The sequence below is a fragment of the Oreochromis niloticus genome, linkage group LG1 (assembly GCF_001858045.2).
Source record: "Oreochromis niloticus isolate F11D_XX linkage group LG1, O_niloticus_UMD_NMBU, whole genome shotgun sequence".
Taxonomy (NCBI): Eukaryota; Metazoa; Chordata; class Actinopteri; order Cichliformes; family Cichlidae; genus Oreochromis; species Oreochromis niloticus.
In genome coordinates this window covers 32,695,657-32,708,815 of record NC_031965.2, presented here as the reverse complement: position 1 = coordinate 32,708,815, position 13,159 = coordinate 32,695,657, and the positions used below count along the sequence as shown (strand labels likewise).

At 41.9% G+C, this 13,159-nt stretch overlaps 1 protein-coding gene across 4 annotated transcripts in view; it reads left to right on the top strand.

Annotated features, from left to right (window-relative positions):
- cskl (c-src tyrosine kinase-like) overlaps window positions 1-6,195 on the top strand; it is a 51,650-nt gene extending 45,455 nt beyond the window's left edge. For all 4 annotated transcript variants that reach the window (XM_005447676.4, XM_025907747.1, XM_005447677.4 and 1 more), the window contains 8 exons: window positions 851-944; window positions 1,451-1,516; window positions 1,630-1,729; window positions 1,938-2,028; window positions 2,565-2,638; window positions 3,159-3,354; window positions 4,308-4,394; window positions 4,715-6,195. In XM_005447676.4, coding sequence (XP_005447733.1) covers window positions 851-944; window positions 1,451-1,516; window positions 1,630-1,729; window positions 1,938-2,028; window positions 2,565-2,638; window positions 3,159-3,354; window positions 4,308-4,394; window positions 4,715-4,897 — 891 coding nt within the window. In that variant the 3' untranslated portion in view covers window positions 4,898-6,195. The remainder of the gene's footprint in view (window positions 1-850; window positions 945-1,450; window positions 1,517-1,629; window positions 1,730-1,937; window positions 2,029-2,564; window positions 2,639-3,158; window positions 3,355-4,307; window positions 4,395-4,714) is intronic.
- Window positions 6,196-13,159: the final 6,964 nt, after the last annotated feature.

Here is a 13,159-nt window from a genome sequence, read left to right as displayed (position 1 = left end):
ATGAGTCTCTGTGTAATATGACTAAGAATCATTTCAAATGGAAATGCAGTGAAAGACACACAAAAGTAAGTTTAGACATAGCTGTCTCTAACTACATGAATTCAAAGAAAAAAATTGATCTTTTAAAGTAATAAAACTTTATTCTGGTGGGTTTTTTTGGTTTGTTTTAGAGCTGGAAAAAAGGCAAATCTGAAAATGTACTAATGTCTTTTGTAAATAGAGCTGATTAGAAACAGACACTGCTTTAATAGAGTACTTCTGACTGGAGCTGGAGTTAAATTTTACAGAGCAGTAGAAGCAGCCCTTAAACTTCAGGCGAACACCTTACTTTGTTTTCTAGCTTTGTACTCTGCTGTAAATCCTCCCAACTTTGCTGCCCCTGTTTTAATCCATCTTTTATATGGAAATAAGGCTGGGATTCTGTCGTCCCTCAAGACGAGCCTCCTCATCTTTAACAAAGATGCATGTTGATAAAAGGTAAACCTGTCATGCTGTATCTGTTTGGTGGATGGAGCCTCCTCTCATAAAATCTTACAACACAGCTTGAATCTTCTTTTCATCGCTACATTCACATTTTCCTGCAGAGGGTGGCCCTGAACATCAGCCTCGCTTTTGTTTAGCATATCAAAAGCTTGTATATAGACTCAACAGTATGAAGTAATCCAAGAACACCCGTATCTGATCATTCAGCTAGGTACAGTGGCACAGTATAGTATATACTGCTGACCTAAATTCAGGGAAAACCTTTAGAGAGAGGATTTTCTTTATAACTTTTAACACTTGAAGCATACAGACTTTTTTCCCTTTATGCATGGAGATTTTATTTAATTCTCAAACTTTCTCTCTCCAGCACTACACCAAAGATGCTGATGGCCTTTGTACCAGGCTGATTAAACCCAAGTTGATGGAGGGAACAGTGGCAGCGCAAGACGAATTCTCTAGGAGTAAGAGCACACAGAGCTCATTACACAGCCCTACAGGGACACTGGCACCAATACACACAGGACACTTTGTTATGCTTGTCTTTGTATGCCACATTAACCTCACAGTATCAGATGCATGAACACACACACACAGTGTACAGCGAAATCCTGCGTATCCTACGAGCTTTAATAGCATTAATCAACAAGGGTTGTTAATCTTTGTGTGGCTGGGAACGACTGCTGGGCTTCACCGGCTCTCAAGGTCAATCTCCAGCTCTGTCTGTCTTTATTTACCCTCACGTACCCATCTGACCCGGCTAATTCTTACACCAGAGAAATGCAAAGATTAATTCTCCCGCTCAAAGGATATACATCATTGTCAAAGTTATTTTAACAAGAAAATAGCTGCTGTAACTGCAAAGTTATATAAACGTGCTGTTAGAGGATTTTTTTCATAACGCCTTTTTGGAATAATATTATTACTTGCATTATGATTGCAGAGTGTCATTAATGTCCTCTTTTGGCAGGTGGCTGGGCCTTGAACAGGAAAGAGTTGAAACTCCTCCAGACCATTGGAAAAGGGGAGTTTGGGGGTAAGAGCCTAATTTAACCAGGATATTTTCATATTTCATTTTCATTTCTCACATGAGGCCAAGGTCACCTTGGAGAATGTACTAAAACTTTGTTCCCTCTGTGTCCTTGTCAGATGTGATGGTAGGAGACTACAGAGGGACCAAGGTGGCGGTCAAGTGCATCAAAAATGACGCTACAGCACAGGCTTTCATCGCTGAGGCTTCTGTCATGACGTAAGATCTGTAGCTATTGCTTTTTGTACTTCACCCCACCTATAAAAGATGTTTCTGTCTGCAGACATGTTTCTTCATCATTATATTAGGTCGTCCTCTGTCATTTTTGTGGGTAGAAGGTGACCATGATTTTTTTTTAAATATTTTCCTGCATGCTTACCACATTTTTTTTTTTTTTTTTTTTTCCTCTGCTTCTGTGTTTTGACAGGCAACTGAGGCACAACAACCTGGTGCAGTTGCTAGGGGTAATCGTGGAGGAGAGAGGCAGTCTCTACATTGTCACAGAATACATGGCTAAGGTCAGCCCAAGTGCTCTTTTATGACAAGTTCTAAAACTGGAAGTGGTACATGCTCGCATTAACCCTCTGCGATTTAAAGGCTAGTTCAGCACTTTAAGAGAATAAAACACAGTCAAAACCACGCTAATGAAACAGTTGTTAGCCTTGCTTGGCATAAAGACAGGAGACACTGGAAAACACCTGACCTGGCCCCATTCAGCAGTTACAAAAAGATTTGTATCTTGTTTGTTTCATCTGCACAGGGGGTTACAGGCTGTGCACTAGAGGAGGCATTTGCTTCTAAGCCAAGAAATGATGACTACTGTGACCCCATGTAAAACAGCAAATGGATTTTTAAAACACTTGTTATTGTACAGATTAAACAAATGTTTCCCCTTATTAAAAAAAAAAAATACTTTGACATGTTTTCTTTTTTTGCATGGGGTCGTGGATATGGTTTTTACTCAGACTATTCATGCTAAAAATGTACCTACACAGTTTTCTATGAGACTTTCTTGAATGTAAGCATTGTGTTAATAATCCAATCTGCACCACAGGGCAGCCTAGTGGACTACCTGCGCTCTCGAGGGCGGACTGTTCTCGGTGGAGACTGCTTACTCAAGTTCTCACTGTGAGTCTCTTTCAAGCAATTATTTAAAAAAGGAACATTTTTAAACTGCTCTTTTCGGGATCTGAAACTAAATCACTGCCACTTTAACCCTATACATTCTTGCTAAACTTCAGAAGAACTGTGTCATAGCAGTAAGATGAACGTTGTTTGCCTCAACTCAGACCTCCTTATTTATTTTAATGTAATATTTATCTAGTTAATATTTTAATCTAAAGCAAGTTATGTCCATTGTGATCACCACAAAGAATGAGTGTAAGGCTTCAGATGAGCATTATTATATGTTTGTCTCAAATTAATCAGTTCATGTTTCATTTTCTGTGCGAGCCTTGTAAGTTTTGAAATAACTTTCAGAGGTGCAAAAAACATTTTGGAACATTTACATCTGAAACTAAATTGAAATTCATAATGGCTTAGTTTTCCCTCTAGCCAAACTAATTTTCCTGACAAGGGCAGATGATAAAAGTAAAATCCTCAACCCCCTATTAGTTAACCAGTTCTCACTCATCCCCTCTCCTGGCAGTGACGTATGTGAAGCTATGGAGTACCTGGAGGCCAATAACTTCGTCCACAGAGACCTGGCGGCTCGCAATGTGCTGGTTTCTGACGATAACATCGCCAAGGTCAGCGACTTCGGTCTCACCAAGGAGGCATCCTCCATACAGGACACTGCCAAGCTGCCCGTCAAATGGACATCCCCAGAAGCACTAAGAGAGAAGGTGATGGAATGAGACCGGGTTGATGTTGCTGACTATCTTAATTGATCTGAACAAGGGCGGTTTATTTAAAATGGGTTAAAAAGGGGAAGCTGCAGGATATCAGTTTATTTGAATGAGAGTGCTAGTCCAAGACAGTCTTTTAAATAGTGGTAAAATCTTGATCCCGGGTCTAGCAAGTCCATTAATAGTGTATTTGTCTGCCCTAAAAGTATTTAAAGAGCCCAGTTTAACAAAGAGTGGTGTTTAGTGGCTCATAAACGGATTTCCTGTCGGAGAGTAAAAGCAAGCCCAAAGGTTTTCCCAACATCTTAATCGAATCATCTGTCAAGCTGCCCAGAATTTCTGCCCAGATAAAGTAACTCTGGGCACCCAGAGCCTGACAAGAAAGAGTGTATGACTGATGAACAAGCTGCAAATATGGGGGAAAAGAAGAATTATTCAGCCCCGTTTCCAACAAAGTTAGGACACAGTGTAAACAAATTCACTGAAATGTTAATGAATTAAGGCCTAAGTTTAACTGAAAATGTTGAAAATGAGAAATGTGTTTCTGAATTTGATGCAAACATCTTAATGTTGGTTCAAAACACACAGACGGTGTGTGTGTGCGAGGGTCAAGGCAGCAGGCCAAAATATAATGGCCTTGGCAGCAGTGGAGTGGAACTGGACAGTTATAGAGTGGAAATCTTTATATTTAAAATGAAAATGAGGGACTGTCTATAAAAATGGCTGCAGTTCCTCAACAGTTTAAGCAGTCCTTTTGTTAAACCCCTTCAATTAAAGTTGAAAGTGTGCACTTCAGTCACATCTTGATTGTTTGGTTTAAAATCCACTGTGGGGGTGTATGTACTGTACGACCTGGTTTTGTTGGTCTGGAGGGAGGCGCAAGCCTGATCTGCTTTCTGAATGCCTTTATGTATAATGTATGAATTTCGGCTTCTCTCTTAATCCAACAGAGGTTTTCCACTAAGTCAGACGTTTGGAGTTATGGGATCCTACTGTGGGAGATCTACTCCTTTGGGCGTGTGCCTTATCCTAGAATTGTAAGTATCTTTATGGGATTTTCTGTGGCTCGCTGATGTCTGACATACACCAGCAGATGGCAGGCTTTATTGCCTGAATCAGTTATTTATTTTTGTGCAAGATCAGTGTAACTGCTGGTTCTCTGTGTTGGCCTCATTTATGCCATGGAACAACTGAAGCAGGTGATGTGTCACCGGTTGATACGTTCGCATTTTTAGTTATTCTTGTTATGTAGAATAACCTTTGCCTGGAATATTGCATCACCTTTGAGTCCGTTGCATCAGTTTCACTGATCACAATGTTGAGCTAATGTCAGCATTTCTTTGTCTGTGTCTCTCAGCCGTTGAAAGAAGTGGTGCCTCGGGTAGAGAAAGGGTACAAGATGGACGCCCCAGACGGCTGCCCCGCCGTGGTGTACGACCTGATGAAGCAGTGCTGGACCTTGGATCCTGTGATGCGGCCCTCCTTCCGCATGCTGAGGGAGAAGCTGCAGCATATCAGAGCCAAGGAGCTCTACCTGTGAAGAGGAGACGCTTGTGGGGGGTACCGGGGGAAGAGGACGGGGGCGAGATGCAGCCCAGCACAGCTGTTAAGTGGGAGGAGGAGCAGGAGAAGGAGAAGAGGGACCACAGCACTTTCCTCCTGCCTGCCCAGCCTCTTGACCTGTGGGACTGCTACGCTGTGCCCCCTCCCCCGATCTCCGCCGTCCACCAGCCGTCCTCTGCTTTCACACTAGGACTGTTTTCCTGTTCGTGTTGTATAGCTTTTGCCAGACAATTTCCTCTTCTCGCGATGGGCCGCTCCTCTTTCCTCCTCCTACACCTGCCACTACTCACTCACTCTCCCTTCTCTTTGTCACTTGGTCCAAATTGCTCTTCTTCTTCTGTGTGAAAGTTCCCTTTTGTTTCTTTGTATTTCCTCCCCTCCTCCTCCTCCTCTCCTGAACATGGCATTAACTGGAGGGGAGGCTGGCCTTTTCCTCCACGTTTGTCAGGTGCTCTTTTCTTCTCCAGTCCACCCCACTCAATCATTCCCAGATTCTCATATCACCATGTGGCTTTGCATGCCTTTCAGCCCAACTCTGTCATTCCTTCCTTGCATCCCTCCTTGCTTTCCCTCGGCCTTGGTGTCAGGTGTGGGGCCTTCGCTCTGTGCCAAAGTGCCTCCAGTCTACAGAGCTCCAGACTTCCCTCCAACACTTCTTTTGATTGGACTGTTATGGTTTCATTTTTTATTTTTATTTTTTAAACAAAATCTTTTTTTATTGCTTTCTTTGTTCCAGAGGTTATTAAACTGTTTTCTTTTTTTAAATGGCATCTCCTTCACCTCCACCATCTTGACATCAGACTCTTTTTTTTTTTTTTTTTTTTTTTTTTTTTTGTTAATCCAAGCGTCCATGAAGAGCACGAGAATAGGAATTGAGGAGACTTGGGGGGGCCAGTGTCATGTTCATCCTTCCTTAAAGACCGCCCAGAGGAGTGGTGGGTGGGTGGTTGGGTGGCAGGGCAATAACAGGAGAAGAAGGGGGAGAGGCAGTTCACAAACATGGTTGATTCATCATACGTGGGCTTGTTTTTATATCAAAATATATTTAAAGGATTAAAAAAAAAAGAACAAGGAAAAAACTGACTTGGACAGAGTTAAAAAAGGACGATTTTCGGAAGCCAGGAGCAACTTGCCGTTAGGGATGTTCAATGTCTGAATGCTAGGGTCGGGGTGGTGCATGCTGTGTGTGAGAGGCCTTGGGTTCAACTGTCAGTGCTTTCAATGTTCATTGTTTTATTATGCTATCATAATTATGAATAAATCATTCCATCTGAACAGTGTGGAAACACCTGCATAATTATATCTAAGTGCGTGTGAGAGAGAGAGAGAGAGCGAGCATATTTTAGCAGGAGGAGTGCTGTCTTACTGTACAAGCACCTCCCCACCTCCATGAATGTATGGTTTTTGGATTTGGACAAGCGCCAAATTTCAGGGTTGAAAATGGAGCAAATGTTAAAATGCCAAAAAACTGCAATTCCTCTGTTGGCCACTAGAGGCTGGCTCCAAAGAGTAAATTCCACCAGACAAAATTAACATGTTTACATCCTGGTACAATAAAGCCACATGGGCACTACACTATTAATAGCTCAAAAAAAAAGAAGGGGGTTTTCCACATCATGATCACAGTCCTTAGTGGTAATGGAGGTTATAGAAATATTGCTATAGAAATATGCTGTTTTGGTTTTTTCAACTTTTGTGGTTTATTCTCCAGGGTCTATGAGCTGTGTGAATCTATATTTAAATTACTTTTGGTTTCCATTTTCCTTTTGTCTCTGCCGATAATGAGGACATCCCTTGATCCCAATTAAAGGGCCATTCAAATCCACACTCGGCTTCCTGCATTGTAATGCCCTTCAGTGAGTTGGGTTAAAGATGTCTAACAGGATGAAAAATACTTATTTTCCCTTGTAAAAGGAACAATATCAAAACACAACAATAGAAAAGAGTTCTTTGATATAACCGTTCAGCTCTTTACCTTTTTTGTGATGCAGATCAGAAAACAAAACGACTGAATGATCTAGACGAGTGTTTTACACCTGCAGCTATAAATAATCCTCATGTGATCATTCTTTGATAGTACTGCTACAAACAGATGGGGCTTGTCATCAAGGTGTGAAGGAGTGTCAGCTGAGTTGTTCCCAGTGCTGCCTTCACTGTGCCTCTGCTCTTTGGAGAGGACCCACTTGTCCCCAGTACAGTGACTTGTATGCTGAAACGGGACCAAGAGTTCAGTGGACTGGCCATCTGTGTGGTGCTTTCACTTTTAGCTCATTTGAATCTCCTCTTTCTGCCTGCTTCTCCATCTTCTGCTGCAGCAGCAGCAGACAGTTGTTTGGGTCATATTTTCATGTGAATCCTATGAATTTTAATGGCAGTGACATGGCGGTAACAATAGGCTGGTTACGTAAGCACGGCAGTTTGTGCTCGTGGCCAAGACTGTGCTGCTGTCAAGACTCATCGCGCCAGCTCCAATTTACCATCCTGCCATGGCTGCACAAGACGGGCCCTTTTGCTGAAGCCAACCCTGAAAAAAACTCCCAAAGTAGCTCTGCTATTGGTGAAAATTACAGCTCATTAGGCAATTGGGGGAGGATTTCTAGATGTCATCTGACTGCCAAAAGTCACCACCAGGAGGCATCCTACAGTCTGAGATCCCAAGGGAGCTGAAAAGGAGCAGCACAGAGCTTTCAGCTCAGATTTAATTGCAGTGCTGAAGGAGGCACTCAAGATATCAAACGAGAGATTTTCTCAATCCATGTCAAAGGTCAGAAGCAGCTGCATCCTTTAATGGCATTTAGATTCTTAATGAGACACCATTTGCTGTCGCAGCTCATCTGCTTCCACCTCATTATACCCTATTCGTTTTTTTTTTTTCTTTAATATTATAGTAAACTATTGTGCGATTATTAAAGTATATTTTAAAATGTAAAGCCCAGCTTGAAGTGTCACAGTGACAGGAGCTTGTGATGATAGCAGTGACGGTTAATGCACGGCTCTCACATCTGGAAGCCTCAGTCTTTGGTTCACACTTAAGTAATCCTGACAACCGCACAGCTCCTCGTTCTTAGCAGGCACAAGCACGAGGGTTGATGTGTTAATCAGCTTTCGATAAGTTATGGATCTGTGCTACTGGCAGCAGCCAGGCACAACTCTACTGACAGTGTAATCTGATTACACCAACACAGTTTTTGGGAGGGAAGGATGAGGAAGATGCTCAGGGCTCTGCACATGTTTTTGTGCAGTTGGCATGTGCATTGTGTGGTCCCTCCCCCACACGTCAAGCTGGACCTGACAGACTTACATGCGTGACAGAATGAGGGTGAGGTGGGGGGTGTAACTTCACATACAGGCAGCACATAAACATTAAGCTGGTTTCGTGTGCTGTTTATGGGTTTCATGATGGAAGGGTTTTTCAAACCCCCGGTTTGGTTGCATAGCTTGGATTACTCTACAGTTTTTTAATGAGTACTTTCACAGGGCCTGTATGCAGATGGGCCACCTCCGCTGTAGTTAACCTTTAATACCCTGGAGCAGCTGGAGGTTGCAAAATTTGCACTTCAGTAGGCTACACCATGACAGAAGTGAGTCATCGGACTTTTCCCCTGCCAAACACATGACATTACTTTATTAAAAAAAGCTAAACTTGGTCTGAACCAGACGTTAATGACGCAGGTGTGTTTTGTTAACTTTGGAGAGAGCCAGGCTAAATTGAGGTAGCTGACTGATGCCTTAGGCTTCGTAATGGCACCCAGACATGACTAGTGTACAATTTGCTCATCTTAACTCTCAGCAAGAAAGTGTCTTAACCTAAATGTTGAACTGTTCCATTAAAGACGGTTGTCAGTGATGCAGCAGAGTGTAGAGGGGGGGGAAAAAAACCCTTTGGATGCCCCTTAATTACTGACTCTAGGGGGTTTATTGTGCAGCTCAAGCACTGTCACCAAGTGTGGGAGTTCTTTATTTTCACACTGTTTTAGTGACAAGGAGCAGGCGTTGAGCTGACAGCTGATGAAGGAAATGATATTGACATTATCAGGCCAACATGTGGCTGGCTGTGTCAAATGTGGCCTCAGTGACAGAAATCTTTTCACATGGACACGTCCCTTGGTCACATCACATGCCATTTTCTGTCTGGCTTTGTGCCCCTCACCACTTCGCTAAAAAGCCTAAAAACACGCTGCTTCCTGCTGCAATTAGCTTCTATTTAGGGACTGACAAGGATGTTAACATTTCAAACACTGATAGCACTTTTCTGTCCTTGTGTGTGATGCTGTATTCTGGACCTTGTTCTGTAACACTGCAGAGTAGGGTCACGGTTGTTTTTAGCAGTCTGAATCACTCCCCTCTTGGCCATATGCAACATATGTTCTTTACTCCACTGCATGCTCTGTTTGCTGTGAGATCAGCAGTCATGTCTGCATTCTAAATGTTGACATTCTTCTTTGCATCTTTCAGTTTGTGTTAAGTGTGGATACTGAAGCTTCATTTAACTCTCAGTCACATCAAGAGCTCATTGAATTTTTTCGTGTCTGAGTGCAGGAGGCATTAAATCAGAAACGGAACTACTCGTGAGCACAGCCAGCGAAGCTCATGTACACCATGACAGAAGGGAGCGTGATCTCAGATGTCAGAGAGTGTCATCAGGACATCCTCTGCTGAAAGGAGAGCTCTTTAGCTATGAATTAACCCAGGCATAAAAAGAATTTGGTACAGAACGATGAGCAGACGCATCAATTAAGCACTTTAATCTTTAGATTTATGTTTATTTTCCCATCTATTTGAAATGTATATTAATAGCTATCCATGAGTATTCATTGGCCTCTATGTAAGATGTAATGTTTTTTTGGTAGATGATCCCATTCTAAAACATTTTGATACACAAAGGGGTCAAAATCTTGCATATTTTAATTCACATTACTTATTTTTCAAGCACTATGACACTCCATAACTTCAGTAGTATTCTTAAAAATAATCACATTTTTTTATGAGGATCAATATCATGGGGCGTACTTTCATGTGAAAAAGAGTTTTCACAGGGCTCTATGCAGACCTGTGAAAAAATAAGCACACCCTTGCTGAATTAAGAGGGTAAAAAGCAGTCAGGCAGTGCTAATCAAATGCACTTGATTAATTAAACATTAGCAAGTGTGATCACCTTTTTGGCAATTTGCTGGTCTGGCTCATTCAGGTGTGTGCTTAAAGAGTGGCACGGGGGTGGGCATCCCAGCAAATTTACCATAAGATAAAACTGAGCAAAGCACCAGGAAGTATCAGGGTTCAGTATGAGCACGGCGGTGGAGGGGTGATGATTTAGGCATGTTTTCAACCACAGGGCCTGGGTGCCAGGCTTTTTTTTCTAGTCAAAAATCCTGTCCACATAATGACATTTAATGAATATATTCAAACTTAAATATTATGAATGTAATAGAAACAGCATTGATGATTACCTTTTAACTGATCAGGCAGCTTTAGGTCCTTTAAACAGTCGGATGCAGTAAAAATGTTGTGAAAAGCTAGCTATCAAGGAGGGGCAGCAGATGTGGCACATAAGGCTCATAGCCTCAGTCCATACTCGCAGGAATTGACAGTCATCTCTGCCATGTTCTTCATCTTGGCGTAGAGTTTTGGGCTGATATGAACATCTTTATTTGGATAGTAATGATAGAGGTCCAATATAAGAGAGTTTGAATCTTAGTGTGACAGGCTGCTCAGTCGTCGTCATACTCTTGTCAGTTGAAAACCCCTAAAATGTCGACCTGCTGGTGGTGCTAGAGGAAAAGTCAGGATTTTAATCAGGATTAGTTCCACTTCTCGGGAACTGTCCATCCAGTGGTTGCTGAGATATTTCAGTTTGGACCAAAGTGCATCTAAGACTGACAGCGACATTCACAGAGCCACGCTTCTTCTATCATAGTGATGCAAAAGACATGAGGTACAAGTGCCGTCCAGATCACATTTTCACAGTAGACTCTGATATCTTATATATAAAGTCATCGGTTCCAAAGCATCCAGACTCTGATCTTTATTTTTTCAGTTTATAATGCAGCCTGGATGAAGGAGGTTTTGAGTCCTGGTGCTGTCCTGCTGCTAATCATAGCTCAGGCTGTGGGCCACATGATGTTCTGGGGAGCTTGGTGTTTTGGGACAGATAACGCGCAGGATCTGGGTCCAACAGCGGACCTGGCGGGTGAGAGCGCAGCAGTTTTGTAATGACAGTCCAACGTGAAACACTGTGTGTCCTCTCGTGTCTCATCATCATTGTATCTCACTGTGGGACTTGGTGATGGCTCACAGGCGGAGCGAGACTGTGGAAGGAGGATAACATCCACAATCAGAGGAGAGCTTTGCCTGCTGAGCTACATGAAAACAGTCCCTGCTGCATGTAACGTAACACCGGCCTGCTTTCTGAGCCTCCTCTTTAAATAACCCAATGGTTGCCCTGGAGTGTTGGCTGACATGTTCATTTGACTTTGTGAAATATCAAGGTTCCCTGAGTCGCAGAGAACATGTTTTCTGCACCGCTTGTCAGCATGAATTTACATTTTGCTCTTGACATTTCACCTCCTCGTGCCCTGGGCCTGCGGCCTGCTGGTTACCAGCCATGGGGGGGAATGTGCCAACACACATCCCAACAAGAAGAGGGTGAAGGGCCTTCTGGCCCTTGTGAGGAGTCATCATTATAATCTGCGGTAACGTTCCTACCTGTATTATTCTGTCTTCTGTTGTAAATCTGCAACAAATAAATGAGGAAAAGCATTAAATTTGCACAAAGATGGAATACTATGTTACAGTCAAAGCTGATAGGTGGAGAAAATGTTACAATTTAGCAATTTTAATGCTCTTTTTAAAGCTGCTCCAATCAGTGAAATTATCACTCAGCTCTGCAGTGGTCTCTCAGCCCCTGGAGCTTTTTAATGCATTTTAAGTCTCTGCATCTTTTCAAAGCCTTAAATTCATTGTTAAGTTTTGTCTTTTGTATTTCACTGATGCTTTTTCTTTGACAAAAGTCAACCAACTAGTCAACACTGCTAAACATTTAGGTATAGTAAATTTCAAGCAGACTACACTGAGCTGTAAATACAGAACTGTTAAGTCGTTAAAGTGAGTGAGTGAATTAAACCTTTTTTATACTCGGCCTCTATCTGCCTCTTCTGGATTATCGGAACTTTTCACCTGCGTATTTGTTCAATTTGATTTTAATTAGATTCTTCCGAAGAACAAATAGTTCTGCAGAGGCAAGCATAAAGATTCGTGGAAATGTTAATGCATAAGTTTAAGTAATTAACTTAGTTTTATTGGGATCATTACTTTAAATATGCTGTGTCAGGGCTTTGCTTGTTGTAGACATGTGGTCTCTCAAGTTTAGCTAGCAACAGGTCGCCATGCCAAAGAGTCATGTAGCGATTAATCACTTCCAGAAATTAAAACAAAAAACAAACAAGCATTTCGGTGGCTGTGCAGTTCTTTGAGCACAGGTTAAAAAAAAAAATGGCATTTTACATTCTTATAGGAAATAATAATTTTGTTTTTTAACCAGCTCAAGCTGAATTTAGCTTGAGCCGATTGAAAAAACAATTAATGTAACAAACAAGTAATGCTGACTTATTTTGACAGTTCACGTGACTCATCCTGTATGCGTTCTTAATTAAATTAAGGCGTGACCCTCAAAAAAGAAAGTTAATAAACTCATCATCTCTGTCTAATTTTACTGAATTTTTTAAGCAATTGTTTCATAACCATTTTTGTAAGTAAACTAATTATATTTTAAAGTGTAAAATCCACAGTCGCACATTTACATAAATTTATCTAGCACCACTTTTGATAATTGATAATACATTTGACTTAAATCAATCAGGGGTGTGTCCAAAGGGGGAGTGGGGCGGGTCTGACTGTGAAAGCACATGCTCATTGGCGAAATGTCAGTCACAAGTTTAGCCAATGAACATATCCTGAATGATCCCTTTTTATTTTTTTTATTCAGTATGACCAGTATGAGTGACTGCTGAGACCATAACTCAGCTGGAGCGTGTTCACAGAGGTTAAGTCACAAAACAACAGCTTTTGCCCCCTGTGGCCACAATAAAGAATGCAGGTTTTAGCGCTTCTGTGCTGACTTAATTTTTCAGACCTGGAAGCTACGTCCGTGTTTTATACGATCTGTAGTCCTGCTCACCATTAACGCGGCAGTACAAGAGCTGCTGGAAACTGGAGTTATGGCTCGTTTGCTCAGTGATTTGCA